The sequence below is a fragment of the Cucumis sativus genome, chromosome 6 (assembly GCF_000004075.3).
Source record: "Cucumis sativus cultivar 9930 chromosome 6, Cucumber_9930_V3, whole genome shotgun sequence".
NCBI classification, from domain to species: domain Eukaryota; kingdom Viridiplantae; phylum Streptophyta; class Magnoliopsida; order Cucurbitales; family Cucurbitaceae; genus Cucumis; species Cucumis sativus.
This window is the reverse complement of record NC_026660.2, coordinates 8,418,434-8,436,194: the sequence shown is the minus strand read 5'-3', so window position 1 is coordinate 8,436,194 and position 17,761 is coordinate 8,418,434. Positions and strand designations below refer to the sequence as shown.

General features: G+C 31.8%; 1 protein-coding gene across 1 annotated transcript; it reads left to right on the top strand.

Moving 5' to 3' along the window:
• Positions 1–1,176: 1,176 nt before the first annotated feature.
• Positions 1,177–1,983, top strand: LOC101212709 (calcium-binding protein KRP1). Its single transcript, XM_004140007.3, has one exon. It carries the CDS (start codon positions 1,338–1,340, stop codon positions 1,677–1,679), a length of 342 nt encoding a protein of 113 aa, XP_004140055.1. The 5' UTR covers positions 1,177–1,337; the 3' UTR covers positions 1,680–1,983.
• Positions 1,984–17,761: the final 15,778 nt, after the last annotated feature.

The window sequence follows — 17,761 nt, the reverse complement described above, 5'->3', positions numbered from 1 at the left end:
AAAAATGGAGATTTTGACCTTTTCAACTAAACACTTTTTTTAACTTCTTAAATAAAAGGGATGTCTGTCAGTTCTTTTGCATCAACTTCAATTGTTCAATCATAAGTCAGATAAATCATTACTCTTTCGTTAATTTTCATAAATATAATAAAACACCAAAATATTTAGGATTCGTCTAACAAAATAAAAATATCATGGTATTTTCATAAATTTTAAATTTGTCCTTGAATAATGTACTGTGATTCTCTTCGTATTATTACTTCTTCTTCATTTTACAATACTATGGTTATTTATGTAAATGTTTACCAATTTATTCATTTTTTCTTCCAAAATTTCTTCTTGCTTCATTTCTCATCTTATTTTTTTCCTTTTGGTACATGATCTAAATGATCGTGTACCAATATTCTGAATGATCAGTTGTCTATTACAGATAAACAAGGATATACCCACTATCACTAATATATCGTTTAGATTTGGTACAATATTGTTTAGACTAGATACAAGGGTATAATATTGTTTAGGTTGAGTACAAGGGTACAAGATCGTTTAAACTGGGTACAAGATTGTTGATACTTGCTACAATATCGTTTAGACTTGGTAGAAGGGTACAAGATCGTTTAGACTTGATATAAGGGTACAAGATCATTTACACTAATTGCTACAGGATCGATTACACTTCCTACGAGCTTGTTGCTATAAGATCGTTAAGACTAGATATGAGATCAATTAGATTGAGTACAAAATCATTTTTCACACGTGTGTGACCGATTAATCGCGGGGTATTTTTGTTATTTCGCTTTATAGACTTGTAAGCTTTTTCCTTTTTTAAAATTGTATTATATGGTGTAAATATTTTTTGGTTTTATTCTATTTTAAAAAAAAACGGGTAATCATTTTTTAAAATAAAAACATTTGAAAATATTTCAAACAAAAAAAAAAAATGGACATGAATCTAAAAATGTTACAAAACCCATTGTTTTTACTAAAAAAAAAATGGATTTGTTTCACTAAAAACACTCATTCATGACAGCATGTGTTAAAGCAAAGTAAGAAAAATGGTATAGTGTATGGAAAATGACGAGAATAGCCTAATCAAAGGTTCTAGGAAGGTGAGCTGCAATTTGCAAATAGAAGAAAAGAAGTCGGGCAACGTGAGAGAGAGTCTGTTCTGTTGCTGCGCTGTCATATGCTGAAGAGATCGCATCTCTCCAATTTCTCCGTCTTTTCTTACTTTCCTATCTTTCCACCTTATAAATTTAATTTCCTCTCCACCCAAAGTTTCGCACAATTTCAACCAAAATTCTCATACCCCAAATAAAAAAAAAAAAAAAAATTAAATGTCGAAAAAGGGTGGTGCTAATTTCCAGGATTTGCTTCCGGTAATGGCAGAGAAATTGGGGGGAGAGGGGCTGATAAAGGAGCTGTGTAATGGTTTTGAAGTACTGATGGACAAAGAGAAAGGGGTGATCACATTGGAGAGCCTTAGGAGAAACTCTTGGCTTTTGGGTGTGCGTGACATGGCTGAGGAAGAGCTTCTTAGCATGATGAGGGAAGGCGACTTGGATGGCGATGGCGCTTTGAATCAAATGGAGTTTTGTGTTTTGATGTTCAGATTAAGCCCTGACTTGATGCAACACTCTTTGTATTGGCTTCAACTTGCTCTCGAAAACGAGTTTTAATTCAACCTTTTTTCATTTTCTTCTTCTTCTTCTTTTCTTTTTTTTTTTTCCCCTTTGGAAAGAGGATCGAAGTTCCAAAACTAGCGTCGTCCCCTGTCTGCCTTTCTACCTGAAGATGCACGCGCATGCCTGTGGGGAGTTCGATGAAATGATGTGGTTTCATTTTGAATTGAGGAATATAGGAAGCCGCTTCTGCCTTTAATTTCGTTTTATTCCAAGCGTTGCTATTCTACTTTGTGTTATATAACTGCGAACTAGTAAATAATGAAAGGAATGGCAAAGTTATTATTATTTTCTTATGCAAGAAACTACCTTTACTTTTCTTAGTTCTAAAGTTTCTAAATTATAGAAGGATAAACTCCAAGAAAAAGAAAGCTGAACAGTTTAAAATAGATAAACAATGAACAATGAAACATAAAATTGGAAGTAAATTACCATACAAATATTTTAATTTCATCAGACAATGAATGCATAAAAGATGATACCGGAAATAGTTGAATGAAAAAGTTAAATATGGTATTATTCCAATATTTCGCCAATTTATTAATTATGTATATAATATTTAAAAAGTAATTTATGTTTTAATTAAATACCCAATGAGGAAGAACCATCCAAATGGCCGCATTTCGACGTTTGATTTAAATGCAGCGAAAAAGTCCATGATACAAAGTCAAAAACTGGATGGTTCAACCTGAAGTTGTCATTCAATGAACTGCTTAATGATTCAATAAATCTTTTTATTTCTCTCAGCTTTTGATTTATGATATAATTTAAATATCTAGTTTTATACATATTCATGTACATATATATTCCAATTTAATCACAGCACAGTCATAAAATACTTCTTATAATTAATTCTAAAGTTATATATAATTCATTCCTTCTGCCATCGTTGAAGTAGGGAAAATCATAGATATATATGTGTGGGAAGTTTGCATTATTAATATTTCATTTAAAGTTAAATTTAGTACTCTTTAATTTAATTTAATATATATTAATTATTCTCATTAATTAGTATCCATTAAATAAGGATGTTTTTTAAAAAGTATAACAAAGCTGCAAAATAAAAAAGTTCACAAACCTACAATAAAAAATACATAATATGTCCCCTTCATTAATTGGCACCCGACATGTAATACATTTGGTAAATGACCATTAACATTATTTTTTGCTACACGATCGTTAAAGAATACTTTAAATTAACTTTAAGCTTTTCAACATAGTCAACAAAACTTTGAAAAGTTACCCATGAATGAAAAACACCCAAGTGAAGAGGATTAGGAGAGCACCCAGTTGGGGAATTAGAAAAAACGGATGGAAAGACAGAGAATGAGATAGAGAAATTTGCAACTTCTTATAGTATACTAGAACAAAAAATTGGAAGCTAACACCTACTTTTTCTAAGTAACGAAGGAGAGAAAAAACAAATAAGTGAAGAAAGATAAGAAGTAATTGCCAACACACATTTTTTTTTCTTTAGACATAATTGAAACAAGATACAAACAAACTTAAAAGACATTTAAATCATTAATCAAATCACCCCTCCCTATTGTCTACCTCACCAACACCACTTGATAGGGAACCAAAACCCTCCACTCTTTCAGTTGCGCCATGAACACAGTAAAATCAAACTAAAAAATAACCTCAACTCAATTCACAACAGAGATTACAAAGTCCATAGGATGTAAGAACGTTTAATTATTGATATATTATATATACTTTACATGAGGAGAAGAAGTGGAGTAATTATCGACCAGGATGAAGGAGTAAGCGGCATCAAAAGAGACGGCCGGTAGGTCATGAGGACAATGGGGGTGCGTTTTCGAGAAACAGTGGATTGTTTTCGTGGGCAGTGTTCATAAACTTTTCTCTCCCTTTTAGACCATGGCCACAACGCAAACTCAAAACATAGTTTTTAGCCGTGTCATTCAAACTTTTGAATCAAAGTCTTCGAAAAGTTATGCAATCTAATTAATGAAAGAAAATAGTGAATATTGTTCCTAACATAGGCATAAGAAACAACAACTCAGTGATACGACTTAAGAAGAATACTTGGAACGATCCAACTTTTCGAACTAAATTGAAGTCATTACTTTAATATGAGATACATCCTTTAAACATAAGACTTTACAAAATTAAATAAAAAAAATCAACAAACATCCTATTGGAAGGTACCCAGTAAAAGGCCCACCACTGGTCCTGTTAGGGGAAAACTAAAATTGTTAACTTTCTATTGGAAGATACCGCGCATCATAACAGTCTCGTGATTCCGTAGGACACACATAATCAGTCTAATGCCTCCATAGGATGCATATATCAGTCTAGTGCTCCCGAAGAATGTACCTATCAGTCTAGTGCTCCCGAGGAATGCACCTATCAGTCTAATGCTCTCGAAGGATGCACAACAGGTGGTGATCTCGTGGAAAACCTACAAGGCACACTACCCAATAGACAAAGCTAACAATTTTCCCTCAGTCCATTCTAAGCACCAAACAGTCAATTCATAGTACTTTCCAAATTGCGCCCCCATCATATAACCATTTCAGTTCAATACATTTACAATCAATCTAACCATACTAACACAATAACAGTCAGTAGCATAATAACACATTAGACAAATAAACTATATATATGTGTCACCCTCATCAGTTCAAAAGTACATTGTCCATAGATTAATATATTAGTCACCCAGTCTAGACGTTAGTCATCATGTTCACATCCACATATCAGACAACCATACTATACATTAATCATCATATCTCCAACTATATATCAGTCAATCATACTCAGTTCAGTGAGATCCGTACAGTCAATACATTTCAAATCTAATATAGAGGCTAGTAGTAGAAACCTATTACTTTAAGGTTACCTAAGTTTCTTGTTCGAACTAAGGTCCAATGAAACAAACCTACACATAACGACAAGAACTCAATACTTTCACAAACCCATTTCCTTATTCAATTGTGATATCCACGAACTTACCCAAGTAGATAGAGAATTAAGCTCCAACAAACCTGTCGTTACTCCAAAAACTTGAACATTGTCCACAATGACACCTTCAAGAGCCAATATCAAACCAATCGATTAATTCAACATTATATTCTCAAGGCAAAAATACATAAACTCTCTCTCCCATACCAAACTATAATAACAAAACACCAAATATTATTTTAGATAAGAAAATCGACAGACAAACTGTGAGAAATACTTCAAATTTGAGGGTGTTACAATCCTTGTAGTTGTAATTGCATATAAGAGAGCAATAACCTAGCTAGACTTTCAAAAAGCCTAACCTTCTCCCATCTTTCATTGTTCAAGAGGTCTTATCTCTGCATTCTAGTTCCAAGATAAATTCGTACCAGTTTTCACCTTCCTTTGCAAGGTTATTATACCAAAAAACAAGGCACATTTGAATTCAAACATTGTGGAAAAAAATCTCTATAAATACTAGATTATTATACATAAACATTGACAAAATCTCATATGCTACTTAAAACTAGAAAAAAAACAAGAAGCATACAATAATATTGAATTAAAACATGTGCCTAGTTTTAAAATGTACCTTGTTTTGAATTTAAAAAAATCTATGTAAAAAGAAGCATACAATAATATTGAAATTCAAACATTGACAAACACATTTGAGAAAAAATATAAAATAATAACAAAGGCAAAAATAGAAGAAAGTACAGGCCAACGAAACAAGTGAAAGCCCAATAAGGGCATAGGAGTGCACCTCTCCTCGCGCTCTTCCATCAATTCCTTTCAAATCCATTACAAGTGGGGGAAAGAATAGCTACTAATCATAGAAAAACGATGATAATTTTGTCACACTGTCCGTAAGAACCTTAGTTATCTTTTCTTTTGCTGCCTACATTCAATGGAATCTACATTTAAGTACTGTTAGTGATTAGCAAGAAGAATTCAAACATTTATACATGGAGGAACTTATAAACAAAAGGTAACATATTTAAAAATTCAACCTTATCTAATTTCCTGAGATTGTTGTTGCGGAATGTATTTGCCTTTAAACTCCAGATTGCCTTCTAACAATCTTACTTTCTCTTCAAGACCACTGTTCAAACAGTGAAGCCTTTCCACATTTTCAGCAAGTTATTTTCTTTTCAAGTTTGCATTAGAAAATGAACTCTGTAGTTTAGCAAGGTAAAGTGGGTTGACTTTAACTTTACCTTTTTCCTTATCTAATTTCCTGAGATGTGTTGTTGCACAATGTGTTTGTTATCGTTGGAGAATTTCATTTTTTCTTTCTTCAAATTGTTTTATAATTGTCTCGCAATGCAGATGACATAAGCATTCAATATTGATTTTAACAGTGAGCTTTTGAACAATGGATATTTCTGAGGTTGAAGAAAATATTTTTGCTACGAGTGATGCCAAGGTATGTAGAATGGACAAACTTTAAAGTTGTATTGTGCTAAAAAATCTTCATTTCATTCAACAAGAGGAAATAAGTTAATATGTTATGATTTTCTCTTCATTTCCTTTGGTCCATGGTAATTTTCTTCTGAAAAGGTTTGCCTCCTCTTAAGCTACCTTGAACAATCTAAGATTGTGAATAATGTTGATGGAGGACTGTGAATAATGTCAACTATAGATGATCAATGGATTATTTTTTGGAAAGATGGATTTTGGCTGATCATAGGATGTGTTTTACTTTGGTTTATGCATTATGGATATCTTTCTCTATGAATTGATTACGTTTCTTCTTTGATAGGTTTTATAAGATTTTGTTTAACATGTGTGTTTATATAAATATTAAATTTCTTTGGAATATTAAGAAAGTTTTCAAGGTTCATTCGTTCAGAGGAAGATATATGACATGGATATACATCATGGAAGCAAAATTTGGTGAAGCGATATTATGATACAGTCCCTATTTTTTGGGGCTTAGCCATTAAGTGTTTGTTATATTTGATTAGATCAAACTTTAAATCTAGTTTTTGGCTTGATTTCTATTTGTTGATGTGGTTGAACTTTTGAAAGTTTGATTTTAGTCATTGAACATTTTTTTTTCATTTTCTTAATTTTGGTTCGTTAATATTTAAAACATTACATTAGTCTTCAAGTTTTTCGTTAAGAGATCATATATAGCCTCTCTTATGGATTTTGGTTTACTTATTTCATGAAATTTGTTTTTTCAGGTGGATGATACAAGCTACAACTAATCTAATCTCTCATGCAACCGTCCCTATTTTGAAGATCAAACAAATTCAACACAATATTTCGTGTCATATTTCCATCCATAATCTTGTGGGTCAAATCAAGTTCAAAATTTTGTTGTGGCTTAAATGAAATAAATGAGCGCTTACATGATATGGTTTTGCTTGTATGTTCTATTAGTTTAGCATTGTCAAACTTGTGTTGTTGGTACATTCATCACTCAATATTTTACTTACCTTTGTATTATTAAGTTTATTAAATTGCTGAATTTTTTTTTTTTTTTGTAATTTTAATAGATTATGAATGAAAGTTATTAGTATTTATTGGTTAAAAAGCATTTATGTGTAGATTTAACTAAAGTTGAGTGCTTAAACTAAAATTTATTAAAAGCTAATTAATTCAAAATAAAATTTGAAAATAAAGTTATCTCTTTCATCGCCATAAGTTAAAGCTACGGAGACATTTATATAGCAAAAAAGGAAATGCAATTAAAAGGTTATTATAATTATTATAATAATTGAAAAGGATTAAATGACATTATTATAGCTTAATATTAAAGCTGTAAATACTATATTATAGCATTGAAAAAAATGCTATTATATGTTATAGATAGCACATTGTTTAAGCTATATAAACTTATGATAGCTCTAATAAAAAATGCTATGAAATGTTTTTATAGCAACATATATAAGCTATATCTTTATACCCTACAATAACACTCATTATAGCTTCAGAAAACGTTATAAAAAGTTCAAAATTTTTAATAACATGGACTGTCAGGACTTTCGAAAAAGGCTATAAAAGTCTATCATAACATTTTTCGTTAGCTATCGTATATGTTATTTCTTGTAGTGCTATATGTAAAAAGGTACATAAAAAAATAGACATTGGAAAATAAAAACTTTTGCTCATGACAACAATTTGTTTTTGGGTTTTGTTTCGTATTCAAGAAAATATTGCTTTTTTGAAGAATTGCCAAATTTCACTGTATTTTGCCGGAGTATATGAACATTGACAAACCCTAAATATGACTTCAAAAACTATCAAGGAATTGAAGATTTAGTTCACAAAGAAATGTATTTCTTATTGATAACGATCAAACAAAACTTTTCAAGAATTTACAGGAAGATTGTGAACGGATTAAGCTGATACAACAAAATTTCTACAAAAACAGTCAATTCATAAAAGAATTCCAACAAACTACGAATGAGTTGATTCAACATACCTAGTTGAAACATGTAAACAAGAAGTCAGAACTTGAAATCTCTCACCAACCCTTGAGTTTATTAACTCAAAAAGAAGGAAGAAAAATGTTTGGCACTCTCGTCACCCTAAGCTCAAATTAGCTCTTACATCTAAACTCAAAACTAGAAAAAGAACAAGAAAGCCATAAGTGTAACTTTACGATCTATTTTGAGAATATGATGTTCTCCTTTACTGGTTAATACGAATTGTTCCGCAGACCAATACTGGGGTGTTTCTCCTTTGTTTTTAAATTGAACACATCATCCATATCAAACCTCCAACTCAACAAACTGAACTGAAGAATTCATGTTGGAATTGAACAGTGGGTATAAGAATCGCATGAAACTCAGTATGATTACAATAAGTCCATGAGATTAACTAAAAGAAAAAAAAAAGAAATTCGTTAACCAAATTTGGGTTGAAACCTGAAAAAAAAAAAGGTACGAAAGAAAGAAAAACATAGCAAATTCTTGTTTTACTTTTACTTGTTCATCTTCGATTGCTCTAAAAGTTCCTTCAACAATGGAGATGATTTGAATCTGGCATGCATCAGCTTCCGCATATTTCTTCTAATTTTCTTCCGCAGATCCGTTTCAGAATAGTACCATGGAATGTCTTGGTCTGCGACGAAGTATGTTGGAGCAAAGAAAAGAACAAGAGAAGCGAAGAAGTGAACCTCACCGTCTGCTTTGGTCTGTGATGATACAATACAGTCCACAACGTCACGACAGACAATGGGAGCTTGGGCCCGCGTTGATTGTGAGATAGATCGTGGGGGAAGAAGAAAAGAAAGGAAAACTCGTGTGAGGGAAGGGAAGAAGAAATTAAAATCCTATTTGGAGTCTTGTGGAAAAGGAATAAGAAAACGATAAATGGTGCGGATAAAAATTTGGAAAGAGAAAACAATGGAGATTCAAGGATAAATTTTTTAAAGAAAATGAGGAAAAATTATTTAGAAATAGATAACTTTTTACTTTTTAAATAAAACTAGACTCGACACTTTTTTATTGAATTTTTTTGCATTTTTCCACTTTTTTATTATTTTTAACATTTTTTTTCATTTTACTTGACAATTTTTATTAGAACTTATAACCTAAACTGCACGTGTCAAGTAATGTCTTTTTTGTAGTACTGGAGAAGGAAGAGTCAATTATCGACTACATAAATCATTGAAGAGCTCTATGTCTATATTGCAAAGACAAACTCATAGAACTGTGTGCAGTGGAGATGTGCACCTAAGGTATGCACTAGGAGCTTCTCTAAATATTGCAAGGAATTAATAAAACTAAGTACATTGGAAGAATTGACAACTTGTGCCCAAGACATGGAGTTGAGCATCACTAGTAGGGGAACTAAAAATTTCTTAATCTTATAAATTAAAAAAAAAAAGAGAAGAAAGAAATCAAAGGCACTTAAGAGATTAAAGATAGTGTCATCAAAGAATTTACAATCATAAATACGACCCCACTGAAATTTTTCTTCGAAGAAAATGAGACTAAAGCTGAGAAGAAAATGAGACATATCTGCAGGAATTATGTCTAGCTTCTCGATTGGTAATCATGATGCAAACATTTTTCTCAATTTGGAGGCGTTAGATAACGCAGGAGAATCGTCCTTGGTGGGCAACACTTCAATTCTGGAGGCGTTTGGACATGTTTTTTTTTTTTTTTTTGTAAAGCCATCTCAACCCTTTCCCACTCCCGTTTTGAGGAGGCAATAACACTCTAGGAACATTGAGTTGGAGAGATATATACAGTAAAATAGGAGGATTCCCATTTCAATCCCTCCAAGAGGGGACAAACTTGTCTCGCCACACGCCCCTCGTTTCAGCGACACTATCGGTGTGTTAACACGAGACACGTTTCCAATCCATACCCTAAAATGGGCAGATGTACCCCAAAGAGTGTATTGAGGTCGTCAAGGACGGCCTAGAAGTAAGTATGCAAATTTTTTAACATATATATATGTTAAACCTACGTATGTAAAAAACTAATTATCAAATCTATTTCTTTTGTAGCAATGGTTCGTGTTGGATCTTTTAATCGGTTGTTGACATCAAATGCTCAACGTATGGAAGGAATTCAAGGAAGAAAACCAAGAAGTACAACGACCCTAAAGAAGCACGTCCAAACCCATTGCCCAGATTGACACTTTCTTTGTGACCATTACATGACTCGACAGTTAAAGGCGATTTATATCATCTACCTTAAAATCAATTAACAGTAATTCATTTTAATTTTTGTTTGAATATAACGTTTTACATTTCATCTGATTGTAGGAGCAATCAACTGCTTGTAAGGCTGTTTCAGCCTTACAACCACAAGAGCGGATCCAAGTCGTTCCTTTAGCGAAAATTCGAGCTCACTGTAGAATGCAATCACCCATCGGACCGTGTGGAGTTGTTTCAAGAGACACACGCTAGTAGGATTGGCGAGGTTATTTCATCGACAGCAGATGACGCACATGTAAGTTCACCAAAACTTTTTATTACTTTCTATTTAAATTTCGATAATCTCTCATAACCTCAACTTGTATTATTGTGCAGAATCAAATGTTGGAACTTCAGTTCCAACCCATCTCAGAGAGTTATCAACCACTCTTTGGAACAAGATACACGAGACTGTCTTGAGTAGACGATCGAGCTACTCAAAAGGTCTTGGATGGGGTCCCAAACTCAAGTGCAAAAAAGTTATGCTTCCGCTTCTTCCTTCTCTTATGACCACCAGACACACATTGCGGAGGTTAGCCAACGTAAGGACATCTTGAACACGCTAACCGCATGATTGAAGAACAAAGACTAAGAGAGGAGCGGGATCGACTAGTGGTAAATCTTGATCAACAAATAGTAGACCGTGATAGACAAATGAAAGAAACAGTTCGAAGAATGGAAGAAAACTATGCACGACAAATGGAAGAGATGAGGAGGAGGATCGAGGATATGAGTCAGTAAAATAGAGGGTTGTGAACACTTGGGGTATGTACTTTTTAACATTTAATTTGTTGGATTTTGGATTGTGGTATTCTAACTATACATTTATGTCATTTGTAGGTTTTACATTTTTTATGTGGCATTCACGACTATTGGATATCTAGAAGATAGGTGTAGGTTTTTGTTTACTTTAATGTAATTCTTTTTAAACCTTTTTAGCATATTATTTGTATGTTTTCAACATATATATCGTACTACTCGAATTATTATTAATTGTAATTTCTTAAATTTTATAACTTATTGCACATTATGTTTCTTGCCAAATGAGGAAACCAAGACAATATTCAACACTAACAACAACAAAATAATAAAATAAAAACTAAATCTTTGTCGATGCACCACCAATGTTGGTATAGGTCACTTTCCCCAACGTCTTGGCCATGCGTCGGGAAAACCTATTCCTGATGCGACATCGAAATTAGTTATTCTGATGTACAACGGTCACGTCGGCTTTAGCTAGTTACTGACATCCTCTACGTGTTGGATTTCTCTGCGTTGGAGATAAGGTTTTTCCAACATGGGCCATCACAATGTTGGTCAATGTTTCATCGATGGATTTTTCTCAATGTCGTTGCCGACATCTATAATTTCATAGACAATAGTTTGGCCGACGTGTTCTGTATTCTTCGTTGACACTTATCTACGTCGGTCGTTCCCAGGTTTCTTTTAGTGCAAGCAATTGAATCGAGTTCAACTAAACACGATAAGACTTATAACTAAAGAATCCTTATCAAGTTCAAAGCATAAACTTAAACTACTTAAAACACATCAACAAGATGGATAATAAAGAAATGAAATAGAGACAGTGGATAAAAGTGCATTGTATTGATAATGTAGGACTTTCGACAATAAGATTAAGAATGTCCATGCAACACTTCATAAAGTACTAAAATGGAAAGAAAAGATATGTGTCGGGCCGTGACAAGTCCCAATTTGTTCAAGTTTCAGAGGCACAATTTAAGAAAACACTCTTTGTTCAAGTTTCAGAGACACAATTTAAGGATACACTCATCTACTTACCCTAAAGTTGAAAATGAGTGAACTTTATCTTGTGTGATTATATTTCTAATTCTCCACTCGGTCTTGTCTCCAAAATGATAAGCATATTGATTCGGCAATCTGACCACTCTCACCCGTACAAATCAAAAGACAATCCCTCATGAATAGAAATTCATAATACACTCAGGATTAAGACTAAGTTACCTAGGTCATCCTAATGAAATTGAAACCTAACTAGTTAACGAAGTTACATCTAGTGGTTACTATTTTGTGGTCCAGTCTTATGCAAACTCATTGCATATGATACCCTCACTCGCATGTCACCTACATGAACGTGTTGGATCATTGTGTTTTTATCAAATACAAAGTGAGTTATATCTATAGTGTTACTAGGATAAGGTACTCAGTTTTATCCTTATACTATAGACCCTTTAAGTTGTATCTCGAACATTTATCCATGTATATATGTCTCTACATACTATTCAAGACTCATCAAACAACTTAGGATGTTAGTTTATTGAAATTACGTTATTTAAGACAAAACTAATAATATAATCAATAACACTTTATTGATATAATAATAATAATACTTTATTAATAACGATCAACAAACTACATTTACGATCTACGAGTTTTAGGACATAAAATTCAATAGTAAAGGCAACATTGCATTTATTGGAAGTGGATTTTAATCTCCATTTCATTTTTGGTTGTTTGGGTATGTATAGGCATTTGTTTGAGTGGAATATTGATAGGCATTCATTTTAAGAAGTTCGTAGCAAAATGATATTATATGACCATACTTTCCACAGTAATCACAAACCCATGTTTTGGATCTTTTTAGTGGGAAATTGTTTCAGTCATAATTGGCTTTTGGTTTTCAATTGTGTTTTTGGCTTTAACAAAAATATTCTAAATCTTCTTAACATCTTCCTTTTGATTATATCCAGTTCCTTATTTATTTGAGCTACTTTTTTTTATATGAGGAATTTGATTTAGATTTTCTGTACCAGAGTTGAGTATGTTGATATTCACACATTTTTCAACTTGTGTATCAAAATCATTTAGAATTGGTGTTTAAGTATGGTGTTTCCTTATGCATTCTTTCTCTTTGAGTCCAAAGTTCTTAACTATCGTTTAGATTTCAAATAATGGACTAACTTTTTGGAATTTTTTTTAGGAAGTTGAGTTGTACACGACTTCCTTCAACGCGAAAAACTACCCCATTTTTTTACAACAGTTTCGATCTCAACCCCATTTATGTTATAACTTTTCTAGGTACCCTGTTTTATAGGGTAGTTTAAAAACTCATTATTCTTGATATTAATTCGGAATTAGAACTTGAAATATCTTGTTTTCAGGTACATACATGTGTCAGTTGAACTAAATTTTTTTTGGTTGTGCTTGTGACCCTTGATTTCTAAGGGTAGAACTAAACTAAAATTTTAAAATATCAGTATGTTTTGTTTGAGGTTATTTTTAGAGTTAAATTGTTAATTATTACATCATGAAAGTTAATGGAAATAAGGAGATAAAAAATGTGTGAAATTATTGGTAGATTGAAATAGTGAGTAGTTTTTTATTTTTTACTTAAGTGAGGTTGGATGCCAAATCCGTAGCTAAATTCACAAAAATAAACACAGAAACTTTTTGAAATTCCAGAATTGTTATTCAAATGATGGAAGATGGAAGTAAGCTTTAATGAGGGCAAATAACAGAATTCACAGACTTTTTGAATAAGAAAAGTGGAATTTTGTGGAGATAAATTATTCTTTACTTAGATTGTGATTTTGTTTTAATTTTGAATTTTAAATTTTGGAAAAGAGATAAGGCATTGATACATTGCAACTCTATGAAGCAAACCCACGTGGATTTAACACATTCAAATTATCACAAAAAGGAAAAAATCAGTCGAACAATATTTTAAACCAAAAAATAAAACAAACTCAAATCGGCAAACGTCATGACTCCCGGGTTGATTCTCTTTCCACGAGCGCCAGAGCGCGTGTCTTGTAAACTCCTCATCATTTCACCTGGTGTCCTGTTGTCTTCTAACTGGCCAATCAAAACACGCGCCATGATTCTGCGTCAGCCGTGTTCCGAGGCTCCAAAATAACAATAATGATAATAAAATGAAATGCGATTTGTGAAGCCACGTGAGCTGCACGTGAAACATTGAAAGACAAACCTGACCCAAGCACTACGCTTTGGCTCTTCCCCGCAAAATTAAGATATTACAAATTCCGTGGAGTGTGGGTGTTCTCATGTTACCGCTCACACCATACTTTACCAATTATGTAATTTTCTGCCCAATCACCAACAGTCTTCCACCTTTTATTTCACCCTTTCGCTATTTAAGTTTGACCTTTCACAAGTTTTATATAATTGAGGAATGAAAGTTTGCAACAAAACAAAAATTATGATAATATAATCATGTCATTTACATCTCAAAATTGCAAAAGTAATCAATTTAAAATTAGATTATCGTCTAATTATCATTATATTTTCCAAATTTGCAATATGAAAAAAATATGTGTTATAAGCCGTTTTTTTCTAATTTTTTTTTTATCATCTAATGCAATTTTTCATTTGATAACATATTATTAAGAATTTTCAAACCTTTGTGAATTCTTGGGAGTACATTCATTGCCCTGATTTCAGTTCTCAAACATTTCACTAAATAACAAGAAATGTACAAAGATTCTCTGGGCAAAACAAAAAATTAAAAATTAAATTGCCTATAAAAATCCAAATAAACAATCCAATGGTTTGGTTTGACTTTTTAATATCACATTCTACTTCTCCCTTTGTAGTGGAGAAAACCAAAAGAGTTAGGTTTGGATTAGATTTTTGTTGGAAAAACAAATGAAATTCGAACCAAACCAATGTTATAAATATAGTCTTTAAACTAAATTCTTGATTAGGTATTTTTTAGTATAGTACATGCGTATTTTTGTTTACATAAAAAAAATATCAATTATTATTGTGCACACGAGGATTCTAGAGAAATGGATTTCGTGGGATTTAACTTGTGTTGATTTGATGTGATATGGTTCAATCTTTAAGTACTTTATTCTTTGATGATCTCTTAGCTGAATGTGTATATTTGATATATGGAAATGGAGCGCTTGATGTTCTTCAAGTTGAGAGTCTTAGAAGAATATGTTTGAATAAATGATGTCCCTCATGAAATGGTTGCTTCACTTCATGAGAATTACCAAATTAGAGAAAGGGCGCGACTATTCAAATGGCCACAATAAGTCTTTAAATTAAGCGCTCTCTCAGTTTGTGAGAGCAATTTTTGTTTCCACAATCTTTTGTCTTCTCCAAAAAGTATTTCTCAGTACATCCACAAAATTTCGTTCGTCGATGTTTTGGACTTGGTGCTACTTCTAGAAGAAAGATGATATATTCTATCTTGAGGGACAATTACTTTTGAAACTCCAACAATAGGGTGAGTAAAATTGTCTTAAGGAGATAATGTGAATTTGATGGGCTCACGTTATATTATACGTGTTATATATATATTTATACTTGATATGGTTGTGCTTTTGATAACAATCTTAAGACAATTTTAGACTATAGACTATATGACCAATTTTCTTTGTTATCTTCATGCATCCAGTTTCTACACGACCATGATATTTTATGTTAAAAAACCCTAGCTATCCTTAATCATCAACTTCTTCACAAGATGCATGATTGTCATCGATTTCTACTATACTAACAACATGACTTCTAATACTTCTCTGAATGATCGTCAAGGAAGTTTCTTGGAAGGAACCTTGACAAAGTTATTGGCCATTGAGGTTGGGGGAGATCATCGTCTTCCAATGTTTTCTTCTTTCTCTTCCCATTCTTTTTATGAGTGTTGCTTCTTTTTTGTAATGTTGATGGAGAAGCAATTTCTTTTGAACGAAACTTGAATTTTCTTTCTTTTAACGAGTCACAAGAATCCACCATTTGTCATCATCTTCAACAGGTTCGACTTTGTTTTAAGAGTCTGTCATCATAATGTTTTTTGTTGGAGTCAAACAACTATAGGTTCAAAGATTTCAAACTAAATCAGGGTTTTTTTGTTTTTATTGTGAGATGCTATCAATGATGGAACACTTAGAAATTATCGCCACCTAAACACGATTTGTTTAAGCTATTTCATCAATGTCCAACTCAATCTTCATTTCATAAGTTAACTTTAAAATTAGCTTCTTAAGCACAAAGTACTTCAATTGGATGACCTAACTACTTGATGATATTTGCAGTAGTTAAGATCATTTATTTTTTCTGCTTGTTCTGGTTATTTGGATTTCGACAATTGAATAAGTTGCTTTTCCAAAAGCTGCTCTAATATGTCTGCAACATCAAAGTTAAAAAATTGATAAACGTTTCTTGTCTTTCTTTAAGAGGTGGGTGACGTTACTTCTTGTCACTATGGAAGAATTCAAGATGAAAACCTTGAAAAAATAAACATAATATACTTTTTTTACTTGTTAAAATGATTTATTTTAAAGAATATTAGATAAAATGAGTATAATTTATATGAATTAGGAGCATTTAAACATAAGTCGAATCATAAATAATTGGGAAATTTTCATAAATATAACAAAACACCAAAAATTTATGATCCATGTAACAAAATCAAAAAGCCTCTTGAAGTTTACCATTATTTTTTAAATATCCCAAATTTTCCATTCTTTTCCACTTCTTTCTTTTGCAATTTTTCTTTTCCTTTCCATTGTCTTTTTCTCTTTTTCTTTTGTAATTCTCTTTTATTTGTTTCAAATTGTTATTTGGTTCAAGATCGTGTACCAGATATAAAAGACCTATTTTTCTTTTGTTTTTTTTTCAAATTGTTATTTGTTGTTCAAAATCGTGTACTAATATAAAAGATCTTGGTACACAATTTTGAACAAAAATTGTTGGGATATTGGTACACGTTTAGATTTGGCTACAACCAAATCTAACAAATATAAAACATCTTGTGCTACAACCAAATCTAATCTTGAAAAAAATATCAAATCTTAAGGGATACAAAGAATCTTGAAAAAAAATAGTTTAGATTTGGTAAAAGATCAAATCTAAATGATCATCTACCAATGAAGAGCCAAATCTAACAATTTTTTTTGAAAAATAATCATTTAAATTTAGCTAAATCTAAATGATCATATAGTCAAATCTAAACAATCTTGTAGCCAAATCTAAACCATGATATACCAAATAATTTTGAAAAAAAAATCGTAAACGATCATGTACGAAAGAATAGTCAAATCTAGAAATCGTGTATCTAAATCTAAACTATCTTGTACAATATCGTCTACTAAATATATTACGTGTGCGAGTAGCCAATTAATCGCGTGTAGACGCTATTTTATATCGTGGGTCTGTGAGTTTTTTTCGTTTTCGAAATTATTTTATACCGTGTAAATATTTTTTTGATTTGTTATATTTTTGAAAAAAACCCTTAATAATCTGTGCCAACTTCTTTATTATAATCATCTAATTAAATCTACGCTCAACATTTACAAAATAATATTTAAACGGCTAGATTGTATTCAAATAAATAAATAAATATGGTTTTTTTTAGCACAAATAACACATGGCTGTAGTAAGTAAAAGAAATTTAAAATCTAGGTTAATTTTTATAAATATAACAAAACACTCAAATATTTAA